Below are 22,495 nucleotides of genomic sequence, written 5' to 3' on the forward strand. Positions count from 1 at the left end.
CTTGTAGCTCTTCATTGTTAGTCCTGCTGGGGCCAGAGTACTTGGCTGAGATGTGAGCAACTGTCTCTGTGTAATAATGACTGAGATGTAAAATCAGATTCTGATCTCTTATGCTGGTGTAAAACAGAGATTAGAGTCTGGTGCTTGGTTTTAAGAAGTGACTCAGTGAGATCTCAAACACCAGTTACCATCTTTAACTTTCCAGGTTCCTTTTTATATTCCTGTTGTTATGGCAGTTGTCACCAAGTGGTGCTGTTGCATATACCTAGTCTTCCAAGTGCTTTTTCTTTGCATGTGGGAAAATGTTCAGTCTTGTGAAGACATGCTGTGTTGTTAGTTCACAATGTATTGTGCATACTTGAACCAAAGATTTCCTTTATTTCCTAGCCTTGTAACTTTTTTAAACATATGGGATGAAAGCTTTGAACCCCAGATCTCTCTTTTACAACATTAATAGCCATCAACACTGTATTTGGGAAATTCTGTTAAGGTAATCCTGTGAAGGGTCTCTGGCAGGTGATACTACTGGGCACAAGGCACACAGTTCCCACAAGTCTCTTCTCTGCCATGGCTAAATTGTTCTTTTTTAAAAAAGCTTTTAATGGTCTGGATGGTGTAGCAGCAAGCCAGAGTCTGTCCCACTACTCCAGCAATGGAAAGCTATGGAACAAACACAGGGTTGTAAATCAGAAGAACAGAGTGACTTCATCACTTATGTCTAAATTTTTTTAAAAGTTCGGTAATTTTAGGTGTCTAGAACTCTGGGTGTCTTATTTTGAAACAACGTGGGCCTGCTTTTCAGAATAGCAGAGCATCCACAACTACAACTGAAGTCAGTGAGGAGCAGCTGCTTCTCAGAACCTCTGGAAATCAGGCCCTAGGTGACTTGAGATAAATTCCCAAAAGCATGGACATTTTTGCAAAGTTGTACCTTAAGTTTTCCCCACCTGTAAAATATGTAATAATATCCACCTTTTGTAAAGCGCCTTGAGATCTAAGAATGAAAAGTGCTATATATGTGGAAAGTATTATTGTATAGGCAGGAAAGTCTCTCACAACCTCAGAACATATATAATTCTCAAAAGGAGAGCAGGCAAACTAGTAAATCTCACAAAAGTCCTGCAAGAATCAAATCAAGGAGTGTCCTACAGCCTCAGCATATAAACAAGCAGACAAATCTCTGAGGACTCCAGTAATGAGAACAGAAAAGTCTCCCACAGCCCCACACAAGGAACAAACAAACAAATCTCTCCAGACTCTGATGAGAAGTGAACAAGGGATTTTCCCCCATCTCCAGCAGAAAAAAATCCAGTTGCATCTGGAAGAGAAAAGAGGTCTTTTACAGAGCCAACAAGTTATCACAGAAACGTCTCTGCATTGTTAAGCAGTTCAGTTCAGCTGAACGTCAGCCCATGTTTTTCCTGTGTTTGCTGTGCTAAATTGTTTATGATTTGAAAAGCTAGATAACGTACTCAAAGGCATAATCACAGTTATTTTCTAAATCCCAAAGTTTTGGAAGTTCTCAGGGTACTGGAGAACTCCTGATCTCCTCTTAGCCATAAACAGGTGCCCATACATGGCTGAGATTGAGGCCAATGAATGAGTTATATATTGTCTGAATACGGAAAAGGTGCATTCAGTAGTACAAGAGCCATGTTTTTCTATCTCACATTCTTTCTTCTTGAGGAGTAGTAAAACACACACAAGCATGAATTATCTGATGCACTGACAGCACCCTCCACTAGCCACCTCCTTTCTCCCTTCTTTTTCACAGTAGACCTTTGTCCTTGTTTTGTACAGAATATGTAGATTATCTTGCACATCAATTCCAGCCTAAATTGCACTCCAGCAGAGAGAGATTTGCTGTTTACTACTCCTATCTGGTTTTGGATTGGAGGATCAATTCCTAAAACAAAAGCTAATTGGAGAGTTTACTTCCCTTTGCTTCGAACAGGTCAACTCTACAAGTTTCTACCAACAAATTACACAGATACACAGACTGCGTACAACTTCTTCCCTTTGTTGTCTTGTAATAATGTTCAATAATCTATCATCTTATTGATAGCCAGACAAGGATAATTGTATTGCACTGTGTAATGTGGTTTTAAAGCAAAACATTTTAAATATTTACAAAGTTCTTTAGTGCTAAAAGATATTTCTCTGGTGCTTATGTCCTTATTGTCTGTAATTCATGTTTTATCTCTCACATACTGTGCACCAACTTTTCAGTAAAGCTAATTATCAAAAGAAAGGTTGGGCAGTCAAGCTGGGGTTCCTGGAAAGTCCTAGAATTCTGCTGCCCTTGCAATGAGAAAACAATTATGTTGTATTAAGAAGGCACAAGAGATTGTGTGATATCATAAAGGATTGTTGCTTTACAGGTACACTTGATATGGCACAACAGGATGTCTGCATTTATATGGTATGAGCTCCAAATTCCACATTACAAAGACACTACAGAAGTTACTGCATTTTAATTTTATTAATGTTGGCATGTCAGTGCAGAAAACTCTAGAGGCCTTTGTAAGAAGAGCAAAAGCAAGCAGTGCGAGGCTAAACTGGATGACTAAACTGGCATCCCAGAGAAATCAGACAGGATAGGGCTTACTACTGAAACCTAATAAAAATGTGCTAGTCGAGACTTCTTTTGCATCTCTCTTCAAATAAAAACATTCCACATCACTTTGTTTTTCTGCATCAGTCTGACCCTGTTCCCAATTAAGTCAATGGCAAAACTTGCATTGACTCTAGTGGTGCTGGATTTGGGCCTTTTAGATCACAAACATGTTTTGCATTGTGTCATTGAGAACATTTTTTTAAAAAACCAGGGGGATGATAGAGAACGTGGGAGGAGCAAGGTAAAAGGGTAACTTTTCTAGCAGTAAATGTATATTTTGGGTCCACTTTTCAATTTTTAGGCACATAGAAGTGCTGTTCTTAGTTCCCATGTGAATTTTGATTCCCTAGCTTTGACTCCCACATTTCACATCTTCAGTTTTTAAAATGAACTCCCATGTCTGTCCAGTGTATTGTTTCCTGACTTGACTGTGGTAGGCTCTTCTGTCCTGATCTTCCTCCCTCTCTCCCCTCAAGTCCATTCGGAACACTTCTGCTAAGATTATCTTACTGCCTGTCATTCTTAGTCTTATCACGCAATTTGAAGTTCCTCCCTTCGCATCCCTTTCTCCATTGGTTCAAAATACGAGCTTGTGATTCTTGCCTTGGAAGCCCGCCGCAACTTACCCTCCTTACTTATTTGCTCTTGTATCTTATCATTTTGCCTCCTGCCCTCCATCAACAATACCAGCCTCCACCACTCTTTCTGTCTGCTTCTCCAACAGTATTTTCAATCTTTGTTTCATCATAAAGATGACTGGGGAAGAATGTTCTCTAACTAATCTGTATATCAGATACCCGGTACTCTTGTCTCCTCAAGACCTACTTCTATTGTGATGCCTTTAGAGGAAATTACCAACAGGTAATGATTAGGTATGGGGCCATTATAGAACACTGACATTTATCTTATTTATTTGCCCTCTGTAAACGGGCGGCTCCAGGCACCAGCCCAGCAAGCAGGTGCTTGGGGCGGCCAAGGGGAAGGGGCGGCACGTCGGGCTGTTTGGTGGCAATTTGGCAGCGGGTCCCTCTCGGAGGGAAGCACCTGCTGCCGAATTCCTGCCAAAGAAGAAAGTGGCGCGGTGGAGCTGCCGCTGGAGTGCTGCCGATCGCGATTGCGATCGCTTCTTTTTTTCCCCACCGCTTGGGGCGGCAAAAACCCTGGAGCCAGTCCTGTCTGTAAACACACATTCTTGTTACTTTTCTCATTCCTCATGCCCTCTGGTTTTTGTTTGTTACACCCACCCGTTGCACCTTCTCTAAATGAGGTGTTTGGGGTGTCTTTTATATGGTGGGAGCTTCCAGGTGTCACTCTAATATAAATTATTAGAATAAGGTATGGTTGAAGGAGGGAGTGAAAAGAAATTCTCTAGTCTTATGATACTCAGTTTATGACTTTCAAGCCACATGGATGTGCCCTCTCTCCGTCACTGCAGCAGCCCCCGAGCTGGGGCTGGGATGGAGAGCTCTCTCTCCCCGGCAGCCGCAGCCCTGGAGTTGGGGAAAGTTGCCTCTTTCTCTGGCCACCGCAGCCCTGCACATCCCAAATTCCCCCCACCCCCTCTTCTCACCCCGCTACCCCCTCCCATCTAACCCCTATTCTCCCCAAGGCCACCACCTCACCTTACATGTGCGTCTTCTCCAGGGTCCAGGCACCTAATTAGTGGAGCCGCGCCTGTGCGGCTCCATTAATTACGTGGGTGACCCTTCATTCTCTTGTGTGCGGCCGCCCAGGCACGCACCTTAGAGTGAACTATCCGCGGATCACCAGAATGGAGCTTGCGGACCACCGTTGTCCACGGACCACAGTTTGAGAACCTCTGATGTAGTTGAATCAATTGGTGTATTGTGACCAAACAAATGAGGCAAATGTAACATGATTATTTTGTTTCTCTGGGATTATTTTGTTTCTCTCCATCAGATGCAGGAGGGTCTCTGCAGCATTTAAAGGCTGAGTGGCTACCCTTAACAGTTATAAACTTTATAGTCTTACGTTCATTATTAAACTGAGAACTTGTCGTTATCTTTAGAAATAATAGATCTTGGGTGGTAATTATGAATAGGTTGCTACTTCTCTGACTCATTTCTTTGAGCTGGCAGAGCTGAAATAAAGGATATAAAATATTCTAATTGCTCTTTAAAATGCAGGAGTGCTCTAGGCCCAGGCAGATTTGCTGTATAAATGAATAAAATTCTAGGGCCAAATTAATGTTCAGAGACTTAGGGAAATTCTTGGGTGAGGAAGGTAGAATTTGCCACACCATGTGAGAAGTGATGGGTGGAAGCAGTATGTATGCCTGCAGGACCAAGATCAGGCATGATGCTTCCTGCCATGTTGAGGTGAGTGTGTTCTCTAGCAGCCTTTGCACTTTTACCTAATTGTGTAGCAAGCAGTCTGCTGTACCCTCAGCAATGGCCTCGTGATGCAGCTTACGTGTAGGGTGAAGTAGAGCAATAGCCATTCTCCCCCCAACATCCATTGCACTGCCAGAAATGCTAATAGCCTCACCACATCCTTGCACTCTCACAGCTGCAGGATTCTGGCTGCCTCCTGCACAGGAGTGATAGAGAAGGAAGAACCTCCCTTTTCTTTACCACACCAATTCACTTTTGCTGAGGCAGTTGTAGTGGGGCACTAAGTGCTTTTTTATTGTCATTGTCTAGATCTGTAGATGACAATTTCCTAACTCAGAAGGTGTTGCATCCAACACAGGGAAATTCTGTATTAGACTTTGTCTTGACAAATAAAGAAGAACTGATCGCAGAACTAAAAATTGGTGGTAGCTTAGGTACATTTGATCACGACTTGATCACATTTGTTATATGGAAACAGTCCATAAAGTCCAAACCATTATTATATATACAAAAATAAAATTGTGTGTGTGTGTGTGTATTTATACACATGCGCGCACACACACACACACACACACACACACTTGGTTATGAGACAATGTCAGTTGGGAGAAAGAATTTAAACAGAAAAATGTGAATAGTAAATGGGAATTGTTTAAAAACACTTTACCATAAACACATGGAAGAAAGGGGCAGTTGATAATAACAAAAATCATAATGGCGTTAGTCCATAACTAGATGGAAATGGTAAAATTGTCAGTGATAGTGCAGAAAAGGCAAAAGTGTTTCCTAAATATTTCTGTTCTGTGTTTGAGGGAAAAAATATGATGATGTCATATCCTATGATGGTGATGATGAAACACTTTCCATTCCAATAACTCAGGAGGATGTTAAACTAAAGCTTCTAAAGTCAGACACTTTTAAATTAGCAGGTAGGGCTAACTTGCATTCAAGAGTTTTAAAAGAGCTGGCCTAGGAGCTTGCTGTACCATTAGTGTTGATTTTCAATAAGTCTTGGAACATTGCGGAACTTCCAGAGGACTGGAAGAAAGCTAATGTGTTGTGTCAGTATTAAAAAGAGTAAATGGGACAACCCAGATAATTACAGACCTGTCAGTATGACATTGATCCCAGGCAAGATAATGAAGCAGCTGATAAGAGACTTGAGTAATAAAGAATTAAAATAGGGTAATGTAATTAATGCCAATCAACAAGGGTTTGTGGAAAAATAGATCCTGCAAAAGTAACAATATTGGGTTTTGATGAGATAATGTTTGATGTAATATACTTAGATTTCAGTAAGGCATTTGACTTGATACCGCAATTAAATTGTTTATAAAACTAGAACAATACAAAATTAACATGGCACATATTAAATAGATTGAAAACTGGCTACCTGACAGGTCTCAAAATGTACTTGTAAATAGGGAATCATCAATGAGCAGGTATGTTTCTAGTGGCATCCAGCAGGATTTGGTTCTTGGCCCTACGTTATTTAACATTTTTATCAATGACCTGCAGGAAAACCTAAAATCATTATGATAAAGTTTGAAGATGACCTAAAAACTGTGGGAGTTGTAAATACTGAAGGGGACAGGTTATTGATAGTGATCTGGATCACCTGGTAAGCTGGGCACAAGCAAACAATTTGTTACAAAAAATTGATAATGGGCTCTTAAATCTAGCAGACAAAGGTATAACAAGATCTGGCTAGAAGCTGAAACTAGACAAAATCAGACTGGAAATAAGATGTAAATTTTTAACAGAGAGGGTAGTTGACCATTGAATCAGTTTACCAAAGATTATGGTGGAGTCTCTATCATTGGCAATTTTTAAATCAAGATTGGATGTTTTTCTAAAAAATATGTTCTAGTTTAAACAGGTATCAGGGAAATTCTGTGGCCTGTATTATGCAGGAGGCCAGACTAGATGATCACAGTGGTGCCTTCCGGCCTTATAATCTATGATCTAAAGTCCACTGAAGTCAAACTTTAGATAAGAGCTGTATTGTCTTGGACTTTATATTTACCAGAGCTGTTGAATGATTGACTGCTGCTGAAATATGAGTACTTCAGTTTTCATTTAAGTACATTTTTAATGTAAGATAAAATTATATACCTCTTACAGGCTAATTTTTTTAATTATACTTGATTGGATTGGGTAGGCCAATAGCCCTCCTTGTCAGTTAATATACACTGTACATAAACTATGTAAGCAGGGACCATCTTAATACAGTGTTCTGGCATCTAGGCATTACCCCGGTACAAATAATAAAAATTATTAGCATGCGGTTAAAAAAATAGTGGTACTTGAGTAAATTTACCTGGTAACAGAGAATAATACTTACATTAAAGTGTTATAATGGGGTTACAACCTTTTCCCCTACCCTCCTAGACACATAACGTGGAATGTTCTGGTCTGTTGTGTAACTCAGAAATGCAAGTTAGATTGACCACATGTTGAAAGAGCTTTTAGTTTGATTTAAGACCTGATCTGTAAAAGTCAGTTTATAAGAAAGAAAACTTCATCACACCACAATCAAAACCACATATTTTTATATTACAGCTCTAAATCGCTGACTCTTTAAGTTGGTATAAAATATAGCAAGAAGCATATTGCAGGACTGGAATTTAATCAGGGCTTAAATAGAGTGTGCTAAATTGAGAGAGCAGCACAGTTAAATCTTAAGAATTTTCTTGTAAAATATGATAGTGCCTCCTTCAGTTTGCCTGTTAATATTTTAAATTGTTTGCTGTTTTTCAAAGACAGGGATTTTTAATACCTCTTAATTTTAGTACATTTTTAATTCTGTATTTGGTTCAGGTATAAAAAGCCTTCCTTGTGGCATCCTGTTAAATATGAGAGATAATTATCATGACCTGATGTTAATATATAAATATCCTCATAATTAAATAATATAGCAAATTTGCCTCTTTATAAATTGTGACTTTTATTATCTGGATTTTATACTGTTGATTTCATATGTATTACTGTTAATTCAGTGGCAAATATAATTATGCAGGCTTTCCATTAGAACTTTAATGATATGCAGTGCTGCATTTTTCCTTTTGTTTATAGTTAATTAATAAGATTTTTTTTTTCTTATATAGGTGAATTTGACTATTAACTTGTATATTTTATTGCTGACTTTCAGATGGTGGGTTTTTGCTTCAAGAAAAAAATCTGTGGGATTGCTTTTCATTTTAGGTATATTATAGGCAGATGCTAGGGAAAGATGTAGAAAAGTTTGCTACAGAATTAGAAGAGGCTATGATTAGACATATGGCGAGAGCTTAGTGGGTCTGCACTAGAGCAGATGTACTGTAGATGAAATTTTAACTTCAGTTTATTGGTGTCTACTAATACCAGAGAAAGAGATATGGATGAAACTAGAAAAATCAAAACGTAAAGGAAGATTAATTCAGTAAATCCTCGTGGCTCGCCAGAAATGGAAAAAATGTGTAATCTAGGTGTCAAGTAGCTTGAGCATAGCTCCAGTTGAAGGACATGATCAGCTTGCACAGCTGTGAAATCTAGCAGTCAGCTTGCTGTGGAGGGGAATGCTAATGTAGCAGTATGTCCTTCTCTTCATGCACGTATGATTCTAATTAATGTTAATAAGAATTATGTGCATGCACCTATATGGAAGAATAGTCTCTTTCAGCACAAGTGAGGGTTTTTATTTTCTTTACACTCAACCAGTCCTACACTTTTCATGTTAGCTTTACAGTCTTTTATTTCCCACTTGCAGGTACAACTGTAGCTGCACTGAAGCTGTTTAAAAATCTTCCTGTAAGAAAACAGTTTTACTCAACAGTTAAAAAATGTAAGGAGGAATTAAAAAAAATCCAAGATCTTTTGATGGCATATGGCATCATAAAGCCAGAACTACGGATAATCTTTACACATAACAAGGTAAAAGTGACTTCTCTTGTGCCAACTATCTCAAATTCAAAATGAAAGAAAATAAAGACTATGATTTTGTTCAGTTCATCAAGACTTTCATTACTGTGACTGCATTTTGTCATCAGATGTTTGATTTTTAGGAATTTGCTATAATTGCATGTTGGTTCAGACCCCCCCACTTCATCATTACATCTGAATTTATTAGCTTACGATGGTTTGAGTTTTAGATAGGCAGTGCCAGTCTTTCAAAGAGGACTCTGCTCCCGCAAAAACCTAATTTGGTGTCTATAGGTTGGACAATGCTATGATTTATTGGGCACTGATAACACTCTTGTTATTGTATAGAACAAAGAGGCAGAGCCACACCTCCACCTTTCTTTCTAATGGTCTGATCTGTTGCTAATTGAAGCCAGTGGAAAGGCTCCCACTGGTTTTACTGGGATTGAAACAGGCCATGTAGTTAGTGCTACTTGTGTGTACTGTTTTGTCTCTGAGGGCTGAATTATAACAGATCACTGCAGGAGCGACTTGAAATCAGGCCAGGCAGGCACCTGTGTAATTGCATTGACTACAGTACAGTTAAGCCTGATTTACATCAATGTAAGGAAAGCAAATTCAGGCCCAACTATGACTAGTGCTCATTTTATGCCCAGACTTGATGGCACAAATTCAAAAGCTACTTGGACCTTAATAAGTTCTTATTAATCATGAGAAGTCTAACAGAAATATTAACTACAAATCTGCAGAAATGGTACTTTGGACCTGATTCTTCTTTCAGTTATACTAGTTTAACTCTATTAAACTAACTTTATTGGAACTGCTACTGATTTACACTGGCGTAAGTGAAAGGAAAATTAGGCCCATAAACTTCCATGCTACCACAGAAAGTAAAGAGTGACACCTAATGGCCAAAAAGATTCCACCAAAGCGATTTTTTTTCCATTTAAAAAAAAAAATTTCTCTCTATGGTGGTTGAATAATTTCTTATGTTGCAATCTGAGAGTTAAAGCATTATTTCAATTCACTGCACCATTTATTTCAATTTTTTATTTCTATCAATTAGAATATTTAAAAAAATCTTTCATGTTCACACTGTCACTGGAAATGACAAGTGATCTTACGTATTTGACAATAAAATACTGAATAAATAATAACTAAAAGTTAAGGTACTCCATAAATGCAATTTAGTGTAAATCTTTCATTGCGATCAATGATAGTTCTGCTGTGGATTGCAGAATCTCAAACTTATACCCAGGCAGAGTTGCCGACTTTCTATTTGCAGAAAACCAAACCTTGCCTTGCCCCGCCCCTTCCCTGAGGCTACGCCCTATGTCCAGCCCCTTCTATGAGGCCACGCCCCATCTCACTCCATCCCCCACCCTCCATTGCCTGCACTCCCCCACCCTCATTTACTCGCTCATTTTCACCAGGCTGGAGCAGGGGTTGGGGTGTAGAAAGGGATGAAGACTCCCGCTGGCGGTGCAGGCTCTTGGGTGGGACCGGGGATGAGGCATTTGGGTTACAGGAGGGGTTGGGGAGTGGGGCCGAGACATTTGGCGTATGGGAGGCGGCTCCGGGCTGGGGCAAGGGATTGGGGTATGGGAGGGAGTATGGGCTCTGGGCTGGGAGTGCGGGCTCTGCAGTGGGGCCAGAAATTAGGGGTTCAGGATACGGGAGCGGCCTCCGGGCTGGGGTTCCTGGCCATTGGGCGCTGTAGAGCTGGTGCTCGGGGCAGGGGCAGTGCGTGGAGTCCCCGTGGCCGCCCCTGCACCTAGGAGCCAGAGGGAGATGCCATCTGCTTCAAGAAGCCACGTGGAGCTGATCAGGCAGCCTGCCTGCCTCGCTGCAGGCAGCCAAACGGATTTTTAACGGCCCGGTCAGCAGTGTTGACCAAAACCACTAGGGTCCCTTTTCAATGGGGCATTCCAGTTGAAAACCTGGCAACCCTATACCTGGGTCCACAGACCTTAAAGGAAAATTGTATTCAGCCGTCTCTAAAAAACAACTTTGATGACATTGATTTAGAGCAACAATAACTATGCCTAGTTGAAACAATTAAACTGTCCAATTTCTTGGCACTCTAATAGTTGTGAAAAAGAATGAAAATAAGCTGCAAACACTTACTGAATTCAAGGCTGTAGAATTATGTGCTGAATGACCTCAGGTATTCAGAGTAAAGAGACATAGCACATTTGTCATTTTAAAACATACCTTGTTTACTGTAAGTTCTTGACCCTCCATTCTTGCTATGGATCACAATCAGCTTCTTAGTGGGACCTACTCCCCACATGCTCTCTGCTTCAGATTAAAAACTACTTTGGTATGACAAACAATAAAAGTGTTGCTGAAGTTCTAAAGACAGAACATTGAGAGTGATAGCACACATGGAGTATCTTTCTAGGATAGGGCTTCACAGGGGTGCTTTTATCCTCTGTGTCTATTTTAATCCCATTCTGATTTAGTTGCTGATTATTACGTGTCTTGATTCTTTTGCTGCCTTCTCTTTCTTTTCTCCTCAAATTATGCCATGTTTTTCTCCATTGTGTTTTAATACAAAGTCTGTTATCCTCACAGATACCTTGATCAAGAATCTCTTTCTTGTACTCCTCTGTAATTCTGGATACTGAAGCAGAAAATGTCTCTGGACTTTAGTCCTCCTCCTTCCCCTCCACCCCCCAACACGTTAATTGTACTGTTGTCTCTTCTGTTTTTCCTCTCTGCTTCCCTCTGCTAGTGAAATTGCAGCCATCATAGAAAACTGCCCAACACAGAAGCATGTCATGAGGGCACAATAATTTTTTTTCATTTAATTTTATTCTTTTTAAACAATATTGTGCCTTTATAAAACGTTCTTATTTTTCTCTCTCACTTCTCACATCACTAAAATACCTTCATTTTAAACCTTATTTTAAAGAGATATCAAATAAACACCTTTTTAAACAAACTGCAGTATTGTTTAACCAAAAGAAGACTTCTGTCCCTGGGCTGGCTCTTTGGCTGTTGTGATATCTCCAGCACAAAGTTGTCTTTTTGAGTGGGGAGCTGACTATTCCTACCATGTCTTGGCATCTCTCACTTTAAAAAACAAAATAATAATTTTAAATACCAGCAGTGCTGAATGCTTTTCCGATCTGGTGACTTATGTGAGATGTGTGGTTCTTGTGATAATTCCAAAATTGTTTGGTTTCTTTAACAATACTTGAAATGTTGTTCTGCTCTGAAAACTGACTGTAAAAATGGAATGGTGGGTTCCATGTTGTTGCTTATTGTTTTCTACATCAGATGTGCTCAGTTGACAAGTGGAAAGATAGCCTTTTTCTTGCTGCCAACCCTGCAAAAGCACCCTGTGTTCTAAGAGTCCAGTTCAGTTCTTTCCATTTGGTGCATCATATCAGTAATGGAGGTTCTGCAGGCCTCATTTAAACCTCTGTTTGTTATGTCTTCAAGAGCACTTCTGCATTCGCACTAGCCTGCAGTGGGTTTTTATAGATGTAAATGATTTGAACTTTCTAACCAGTTTTTGCTGATGGACAAGAAAGAACAGAATCCAGTCTTAGCTTTGATGACTCTGTAAAGCTCATGGGATTAGAATGCAGTAATGTCAGTAGGTGCCTCCTATGCTGGCGCATTCCTTCTCCGGTGGTCCAAGAAAGTTCTTGGGCTGCTAGGTGTCTCTCTACGAGGGCAACTAGCTCATCATAGGAGGAGGGATCATTTTGACTGACCCATCCTCGTATGTCCGGTAGTAGCGCTCTCATGTGCCTGTCCAAAACTATGATTACCACAGTTTTCTCCGGGCCATGGGTCTCGGGGTGCAGCCACTTTTGAGTTAGGTGGATCAGGGACCTCGGTGCTTTGCTGTCCCAGTATTTCCACTCGTGGAATTGCTGGGCCTTTATAGCTGTCATCATGCCAGACCTCACCAGGATCTCCGCCTTCAGCTGGGGGTAATTTAGCTGCTTCTGTGTTCATGTCATGGGCCTCCGCACACAGAAGAGGAACCAAGATGCTGTCCCACTGTTCTTGGGGCCAAGCCCCCCGCAGAACCGTTCTCTTGAACGTGAGGAGATACACCTCTACATCGTCATCCGTCGTCATCTTCTGTAAGTAGCTGCTGGCCCGCAGGGGCCGGGTTCCATGGGGGTCGTGCATCAGGGTGATCAGGGCCTTTAGCTGGTTCACAACCTCATGCAGGGTGGCTCGATCCTGGGCCACCTGGCTCATCAGTAATTGATTTGTCTCCTGCTGTATTCACACTGACTCCTGCTGGGTAGCCATCTGAACCCTGGCAGCCTCTTTTTGGGCCGCGGTGGCCTGCACCAGTGCCTTCACTACATCCTCCATTTCTTTTTCTTCTCGTTGGGGGTGATTTACCCTGCCCTGAGATGGTTCGCCACAAAGTCTCACTCAGAGCATCCCACCCCTGACACCATGTGTGGCAAGGCACCTTCTCGGTCTCACCAGCCTCAGCTGTTTTTAGCCTTGGCAAGGTGGGCCTGGGGTAAAACAGTCCCTCTTGGCTGCACAGGGGCAGTCCACTCCTTCTCTCAGCCACTCCTTCTCTCAGTCCACTCCTTCTCTCTCTTTTTTGATTGTTTTTTTCCCTTATGGCAGGGAATGCAGCCTCCCCTCCTGGTGAGGCTTGCTATCTTGCTGCTCCTCACCTACTGGCAGCTTGACTCCCCCCGCACCGCCCCCCCCCAACAGGGAAGAGTTTAAAAAGGTCTCAGGATGCCCTTAGTTGGAATCAGCCGATCCTAATTGACCTCAGGTAACACTCTCTCAGCTGATCCTAATTGATCTCTGGTAACCCCTTCTCAGCTGAACCTGATTGACCTGTAGTCACCCCTCCTCAATTCATAGGGAGGAGGGCCTTTTACCCTTCTGGGACTGTTTTCTACCCCACTCTTGCAGCTGTCTGTCCTGAGTTTATCACAACGGGCAGAGGATAGTAGCAAAGTGAGAGGCAGATAGTGCAGTTTGCTGAGAAACGCTAGGATCCTGTCAGTAAAGAATCGGGAATACTCAACATTGGCGTTTTCATGGGTTCCTACATCTCTACCTTATATACTATATAATTTGAATAATAATGTGTGTGATTTTCCTTCAAACCCAGTCTTTTTAGAATACTGCATTGTTAATATGGATTAAAATGATTCCCTGTCATTATGAAACAAAGAAATTTAGAGGATAAGATTGTTCAGTAGATTGGTAATGGTTCAGGATAGTGGAACTATGGCCAAAAGTGGTAGGGACCAAGAGGCCTTCTGGTATAGTGGGTGCTTGGTGCTTATTTCAAATAGAAATCTCAGTCTGTTTCCATGTGAGCAAATTTCTCTATCGAACTATCAACCATTCTGGCAGTTTTGGGAAAGATACCAACACTGAATTATCTTGGCCTCTCATGAAGAATGAATTATCTTCTCATCTTCAGAGGTAAATTACTCCATAACAGGATTCAAGCAGACTATTTGGGGCAATATGGGACAATAAACCAGTATTGCTCTTACTTATATGCTGTATTTGCTTTGAGGATAGAGATAGGACATTGTTTTTTAGGGCTGTTCATCTTCACAAGCACTTGGTTTTTGTAAAAAATACATAAAAATAAAGACAAAACCAAGAAACCCAGAGATTTTCCAACACAAGAGGTCACTCATTAGCTATTACTGAGCTGAGAAAATCATAAGCCAACTAAGGTTTGGCACAAACCAAGGGGTATCTCTGATTGTTTTAAAACTATTAATGTGTTAAAATGGTCTGGGTATGGATTCATTTCCTTTGCTCCATTTTTACTACCGTTAAGATCTGTTTGAAGATACAAACTGCAAATAGTTTGATAAATAAATTTAACTTCTTTCTAGTTTCACTCCAGTTTTTATAAGTACTTCAACATTCTTTACTTAAATTCTAACTTGTAATTTCTTTCATCAATTCTACATACTTATCCTTTTACAGCAATAGCACTGTTAAATAGTACCTTATTTGTCTTCTTTCTTCAGAAGCTGAAGAACACCATTATCACAAAGCTGTAGTAATCCACACCAATAGATCTGTCTACCTCATTCTGATCCTACTGTCCTACTGTGTGCTAGAAGTGTACTCTAACATAGTATTTTCAAAAGTATTTTGTGGTAAGCTTGGGATAACAACATTTCTCATGGAGTATATGGATTTATGACTAAGACCACCTGTTAAATAAATAAGTGGTTATATATAATCATTCAAAGGAGTTGCTAGAATCCTGCATTGTGGGGCTGTGCCAATACCTTGTGCTGCTGTGGAAGAAAACAGACATCAGGAAGGAGCTCAGGTTCCAAAGCAGAAAGTGCCATAGTCTTTTTGGTGGTTTGCATGTTCATTCGCATGTGTGGTTTGCATGTTCATTCGCATGTGTGGATAGGTAGCTTGAGACACCTGTGGCTGTCTGTTGGGCACAAAGAGCAGCCAAATCAGCTCTGAGGACTGGGCTCTTTCAGGGGGTTATTTTTGTTGCTTTTTTAAAAGAAGAAACTGAACAGAAAGCAATGGTTGAGAATTTGAGGGAATGGGGGAGAAAGAGAAGTAGAGAAGGTTGACAGTACGGACCTTGACAATGAGGGCTAGTCTACATGGTGCATTAGTTCGCATCAAAGAGGTGTAAATTCTGGTTTCCCATCCTTTCCCAGGTAAAAGTGTGGACCCTTCAAACAGTACCACGTTAACCATGCACTAAGGAACTTTTAGTGTGTACCAGCAGGACAGGGCCGCCCAGAGGGGCGGGCAAGTCCTTCCGCCCGAGACCCGCAGCCGAAATGCCGGGTCTTCGGCGGCAGGGGCCCCCCACCGCCGAAGACCCCAGGCCCCCAGAATCCTCTGGGCGGCCTGGCAGCAGGGTCCGCATAGGCTAGTCAGTGCGCGACACACTGGTGCTCTGTAGAATTTACATCCTTGTGGTGCGGATTAACACACTGTGTAGACAAGATCTTAAGTGGCAAAAGCTGTACAGATGAAGGGGAGCCTTTGGCCAAAGGCTAGGACTGGCTAAAGAATGAAAGGAGAGTGAAAAAACACAACTTTTACCGGGGAAAGGATGTACCGTACCTGTGCAAAGAGCTCATTCATAGGCCAAGTCTTTCACATGTGCAAGTCTGAGGTAAGGCATTTAAATCCATTGAGTCCCGTGAAATTAATAGGGTCTACCAAGTGCTCAGCATCTCTGAAAATCGGGACTCTTATTCAGTTGCCTATCTAAAGATTTTATATCTTTTGGTCCTTAGGTTTAAAACATTTGGCCATTGTCTTCAGAACATACTGTATTCTGCTCCATTTCTACCACTTGATTTACTAAACAGAGGGTGTCATGCTCCTTCTGACTGAAGTTTCTAGAAATGTGTCTTTCTGTTATGCAGTCCACTTGCTTGTCATACCCATTTGTTATATTAAAAAAAAGAAAAATTAAAATTCTGTATAAAGAATCAACAACAGCTCTTCATGCTTTTTGGATTAATTTCTAGAAAACTACACTTTGTTTCCTCACTCTCGCTGAGTATATTTTATCAATGAATTTCTGAAACAGGAAATGCTTGGTTGCTTTTGTGTCTGCTAAAAATGTTTTGTTTGCATTAACAGTAAATATTGAATCACTTTGCAAATCAACCCTTGAAGTACGATTGCTGTTTTGACAGCTTGGATCAACTAGTGCGCCTTCTTTTTATGAAGGTTTATCCTGCCAAGACATTCTTTGAATACTGATAATGTTGATCCTCTTGCCAGTATGGGTATGTTAGAAAGAGGTATTTTTTCTTCTTTCATCACCGTGTTCCTTGAGAGCATATTGAATAATGAGACAGCCAAATAGAAATAATTTACAAGAGTATTCTGAGAGTTTATTTAAAGTTGACATTACCTGATGGAGAACCAGGCACATTCCAGAGTTAGCTACTCTTGTTTAAACAGCGTCAGACTTTTCAGTCCGATTTGCCATATTACAGCCACCTGTAAACTCCTGGTATATTTTGCACTATAAAGATGGTTGTCCCCTGGAATTGGAACTTTCTCGTTGCCACAGCAGCTACAACAACTCCAAATCCTTTGCTGTTTAAAATTTGTAGCCACTAGCTAAATCACTAGAAAATATGAGCATTTGCATGCACTTTGACCTACTGTTTGTGAAATTCCTTAACATGTGGAAAGGAAGACGATATATAAAATTTCCATGTGGGTCACAATGAATAGTTCCATTCCAGCCATCTAGATCGGTCCACAAATGGTAGAGATGTGTTTTAGGTTGCTAAAGTTACTGTAGAAGTACTGACAATTTCAGATACAGCATCTTGGAATGATTATGAGCTATCATTTCTCACAGGTCCTGCAATGAACCACTGTCCTCCAAAGAGGGGTTGGAGGCAGCACCCAGCACGGCAGTTGCAGCTGCTGCCATGGGACTAGAAGATAATTCAGGGATAAAGGGATTCCATACACATGGTTTTAGACCCCGGCAGATCTTGGTAGATCAATGGGTTTCAGGATTAAACCTCCTTTAACGGAATAATCAGATGGAAACTCCACAAGTAATACCAGCGTGATAGGTATTTCTAAGATACCTAAGATAGGTGGGATGAGATTCCCAATATGATCCTTAAAGATCACAAAACTGCACTGGCATAGTTAGCTGTATGCCATTTCTGACATTGACAGCTCTGCTTCGCTCCCTCCTGGGCCCCTCGGCTAGCATCAGGGGCATGTCAGGGAAGGGAAAAAGTGTGGTTTGAGTGCACTGCACTGTGGTTTTCTGCTGATGTAAAATCCTATTTACTGCCATTGTACAGTAGAGAAGATTTATGGTTGCTTTAATTTGAGGCAGGGCTGAATTATCACTTGGCAACCCCTAGGGTTGGGGGAGCTCGAAGCTAGGATATTACCACCTGTGTCATTCTAGACCTGTCCCCCCCCAAAGTCCTACATCAAGCACAGATTGTTGCCCCAGTCTCGGGTATGGCCAGAACTTCCCAGTCCCTGTGTGAGGAAAACCAGTATGGGGGACAGTTGAGCTCTGTGTCTTTAATATGCAGTATTCAAAAGGTTTTTCCCTAAAAGTTCCAAGCCTAGCCTATTTTGGAGTGTCTCTTTTCTGGAACGTGTATGGCGATACATCTTTGTTTGGCTGTGGGCTCTGTGATACTTTGACACAAATATTATTGACCAAATGTTGTCTTAATTTTTTACTGTCCATCCTCATAGTCCCTTCTTTCATTTTTACTGCATGTAGGAGGTTAGTGCAGTACTGTACGTGATAATAAGTAAATGGACAAAAATTTGAGTTGATAAGTAAATTTAAATGAATTGAGTGGCACAGTTACATTTTGCAGAGCAAATAAGTCCACTATTTCTGTCATTCTTATTTCTTTGCTCTTTTCTATATACGTTATTTAAGGCTGATTGTATTTCTCCATTATTACCAAGTGTGTACTCCTGTTCAAAAGAAAACCTTAACTAAAGCTTGATTTCCTAGTCTGAGTCAGAGAGCTAGGATGATACAAGCATTTCAGCCATCTTAAATTGTTTCAAGCTTTATTTTAATTGTTTCAAACTTTGTATTTTTGTAGGGTAAAAAAATAAATATCAAATAACCCAATCAATAGGAAACAAATATCTTGTCATATCTTAAAGCTGTGTATTGGCTATTCCTGTATATGAGTCTTGCTTAAGTTACACAGAATCTTATGTAGTACGTGTTCAACTCTTGGCAGAGGGCTAGATAAAATAATCCTAAATAAGAATACTTTCCCTTGTATGTTAAATGAGTTGAATTGTGTGAAGTTAACTTGGTTAGCACATCCAGAGTCTTTGCCCCCCAAAAAGATGAGCAATATGGTAACTGAGAACTGTAAAGCACAAACTTGAACCTTTTAATAAAATGGAATTCAAATTGATATTGAAGCAAAATGCATTGCTCAGGTCAAATTCTCTAAGATTTAACCCCCAAACATACTATATACATCTATTGTTATTTTCTGCTGAAGGAAAAAAACTTGGTTGGAGAAGGCAAAAATGATAGTGGAACCCAGTAAGTAATTTTATCTTCATACAAACTGAAACAGCTCAATATGTTTGTCATACATTCTACTGGGGTGAAATTCACCCCTGGGCAGATGACCAGCACACGGCCTATGGACCATTTGAAACTCCTACATCAGTGCACAAAATAGGGCTTAAGTGTTGGATAGGTCTTGTGCTGGCCCCTTTGCCCAGGGATCAATATCATCTATGGTATGGGGAAATTCAGGTTTCACAAATTAAGGATCTGTTGGCTTTTTTTCCCTCCAAAGGTTAAAATTTGCACTTGTCTCGGGGACATGCACCCCACTACAATTTGTATTTCCACATTCAGCTATAAAAAGAGCTGTCATAGGTCTAATCGAGTATGGCAGTTCCTATCTCTCCAGTGTCTTGTTACTGACCATGGTCAGTATCAGATACTTCAAGGGATGGTGCAAGAAACCTCTCAGTAGGCAGTTGTGGAATAATCTGCCCCTCATGCAAGTGTAGTCCTAAACTGTAGTAGTTAGAGATTGTTTTAAGCCTTGAAGTATTTTTGTCTCCTTTCCAAAACATTTATTAAAGCATATTAACTATTATAACTCTGGATATTCTTGTTATCCATATCAGTGTCCAATTCCTTTTTGAATCTTGGTGAGTTCTTGGCCTCAGTGACGACATGTGGCAATGAGTTCCACAGTCAAATTATGCTCTGTGTAGAAAAAGTATTTCTTTTTATGAGTTTTGAATTTGCTATTTTCAATTTCATGGAATGTCCCTTATTTCTCGTAGCATAAAATTTCATGAATAAAAGTTATGCATGTACCTTCTCTGTACCATTCATTATTTTGTATATTTTCATCATGTCCCTTCTTGTCTCCTTTCTAAAGTGAACAATTCCAACCTTTCAAGTCTCTCTTAATATAAGAATTTTTCAATGCTTCTGATTATTTTGTTGCTTGTCTCATTAGCACACTCTAATTCTGCAATATCTTTTTTGAGGTGGGGATGAACCATTATTTATATAATGATACAGTAGAACCCCATTTATCTGGTCTAATTAACAGGGCCAGATCAGATAATCAAAACTCCGGATAAACCAGAGAATGGGACAATCTGATGCTGTAGCACCATCTAACGGAGGCAAGAGAGATCACCTGCTTCTAGCCCTGGAGTCCTGGTTGTTCAGTAAATGCGGAGAGCTGGTTAAGGGAGGGTCGGATAAATGGGGTTCTATAGTATTATATATTCTGTATTAGTCTCCATACCATTCCTTGTGCATCCTCTAATTTTGCTTGCTTTTTAATTGCAGCTGCACACTGAGCAGAGATCTTCATTGAGCAATCCACAGTAATGCTCAGGTCCTTTTCCTCAGTTGATAGGATTAATTTAGATGTCAGTTTGTGGTGATGATGTGAAATTGGAGCATAAGAGTGGTAAATTAGGCCTCTAAACTAGAAGTTTTAAAGAATACAGGGGACTTGTGGTTGAGAATTGGCTCATAACTTAGTAGGTTTGGGTGTTTTGGATATTTAAAATGTAATATTTTCTCAGAAGGGAAAATTAGAATTGTTATCAATGAAGTTCTGTCATAAATCTAGAGCAGCGGTTCTCAAACTTCATTGCACCGCGACCCCCTTCTGACAACAAAAATTACTACACGACACCAGGAGGGGGGACCGAAGCCTGAGCCCAAGGGCTTCAGTCCCAGGCAGAGGGCCTGTAACCTGAGTAGTCCAGGCCTAAAGCCCTCGGGCTTCAGCTTTTGCCCCAGGCGGTGGGGCTCAGGCTTTGGTTTCCACCCCAGACCCTAGCAAGTCTAAGCCCGCCCTGGTGACCCCATTAAAACGGGGTGGTGACCCATTTTGGGTTCCCGACCCACAGTTTGAGAACTGCTGATCTAAAGTAATGCTGTAGTGCATCAGGTCAGACACTTTGAATTCCTATGTGTGTAGTTAACAGCTGACTGTGATTTTAGTCTTCAACATTTTCCAGTTTACTACTTCATTATTAACTGTTTTTGTTTAACAGTGTCGTTTTAACACTGTGCAGGACTCAAGAGCCCCAAAACAGCTTACATCACAGGGTGAGGGCTGCTTCTCCAGTGCCTTGCACTTTGTATTTAAAGTGTATTTTATATGACTATTGATTTGATCCAAAGCCCATTGAAATCAATAGGAGACTTTCCATTGATTTCAGTGGGCTTTGGATTAGACCCAAATGAGGTGCAACAAATGGAGAATCAGGCCCTTTGATTTGGAATTTTTCCTCCGAGGAGCAAGTCTTCTGCAGTTGCGTTTGAAGGTTTGTAATCTTCATACCTGCAGTCTTCAAAGAAGCACATGAAATCTATAACAATCTTAAATCTTAAAGTATATGAATGTGCAGGAATCTAAAATGGTGGGTGCAGTTAGGACACTGCAGACTTTGTTTTGTCCAACCTATTTATTTTTTAATTGAAAAGGACTTTGAGTTTTGTGAACGGTGCTGGATTGACAACATTGCAAACTGCATACCCGCAGAGCCTATATGCTGGTGATGTAGACTTCCCAACTGCCCTGCCAATGTGCCTGAGCCCTAACCTGGAGGGTGATTTAGTCTTTTGTCCAATCACTCTACAGCCTCTTTGCCGCGGAAGCCAAACAGGGTGCTAATTATGGTACGGTTTTTTTTGTGATGTGAGCACCTGTCTACTAGGAACTGTGCAGAGACCATCAACTCATTTTACATCAGCCGCCGAACAGCTGTCAGATGGTAACAACCTTTGGTCACTACCAACCTGGACTGAATTCGAACTGGTGACCTAGAGGTGAAATGCTCTGTATCTTATTACTAATTCCTTGAGCCATCCAGTTTCCCATCCATCACACTTTTCAAGTGACAGCACAGTATATATGAGAAATCTCGTAACAATGACTGGTTCAAGTGTACAGTATGTACTGCAATACCTAATACATGTCTTCAGCTCTTGCAGGCATTCAGACTGCTTTACTTTGTATACACAGGGGAGGGATTAGGAGAGGAAGCCATGAGGAAATTATTTATAACAATTTCTTGGGGGTGTGCCTTTTTATAATCTTGCCACTGTGTTTTGTTACAGTGATATCCTGTGTTGCTTTTGTTGACTAATAATAAATACTAAAAAGAAAAGGCTTTTAAATGCTTTTAAAAATGGGGTTCAATTCTCAATCTCCCACTGCAATTTGTGTAATCTCACTGATTCAAACTATCTACTTCTCCTGCCCCAAAAATATAAATAAAAATCTAAAAGCCCCAGAGGAGTTTTTATTTGATCAACCCCTCTGCAGAAACAATGTGGACCTGTGAACTTTTCCCTACAGTTTAAGAATCCATATACATTACTGTTTTAATGGTAAAACATTACCACCACCACCCCCGGTGAGATATGACATCTGGACACTGCAAGTTTTACTTGCAGAATTGCCTCCTTATTCTGTCATGCATGGGAGCAGAGTTTCTCTATCCCTTCCCTATGGATCTGGCAGAGTGAGTTGGTCAGAGAACTTGCAGCTCCCTCTAAAATCTGTGTGGATTTTGGGGGCTTTGTTGGAGGCTAGGGCTATCCACAGGGAGGCCCTGT

General features: G+C 40.7%; 1 protein-coding gene across 15 annotated transcripts in view; it reads left to right on the forward strand.

The window, feature by feature from the left end:
- Nucleotides 1-22,495, forward strand: part of PMS1 (PMS1 homolog 1, mismatch repair system component) — a 98,132-nt gene that overhangs the window by 31,884 nt on the left and 43,753 nt on the right. For 11 of the 15 annotated variants that reach the window (XR_010591337.1, XR_010591336.1, XM_005308035.5 and 8 more), the window contains one exon: nucleotides 8,720-8,883. The exons of 3 other annotated variants lie outside the window; for them this stretch is intronic. Coding sequence is in view for 10 of the 12 variants with exons in the window: in XM_005308035.5 (XP_005308092.2) it covers nucleotides 8,720-8,883 (164 nt within the window). In the remaining 2 variants the exon portion in view is untranslated. Of the gene's footprint in view, nucleotides 1-2,381; nucleotides 2,534-8,719; nucleotides 8,884-22,495 lie in introns of those variants that run through there. One more of the 15 variants, XM_065560856.1, reaches the window with a different exon arrangement.

The sequence above is a fragment of the Chrysemys picta genome, chromosome 11, assembly GCF_011386835.1.
Source record: "Chrysemys picta bellii isolate R12L10 chromosome 11, ASM1138683v2, whole genome shotgun sequence".
In the NCBI taxonomy this organism is placed as follows: Eukaryota; Metazoa; Chordata; order Testudines; family Emydidae; genus Chrysemys; species Chrysemys picta.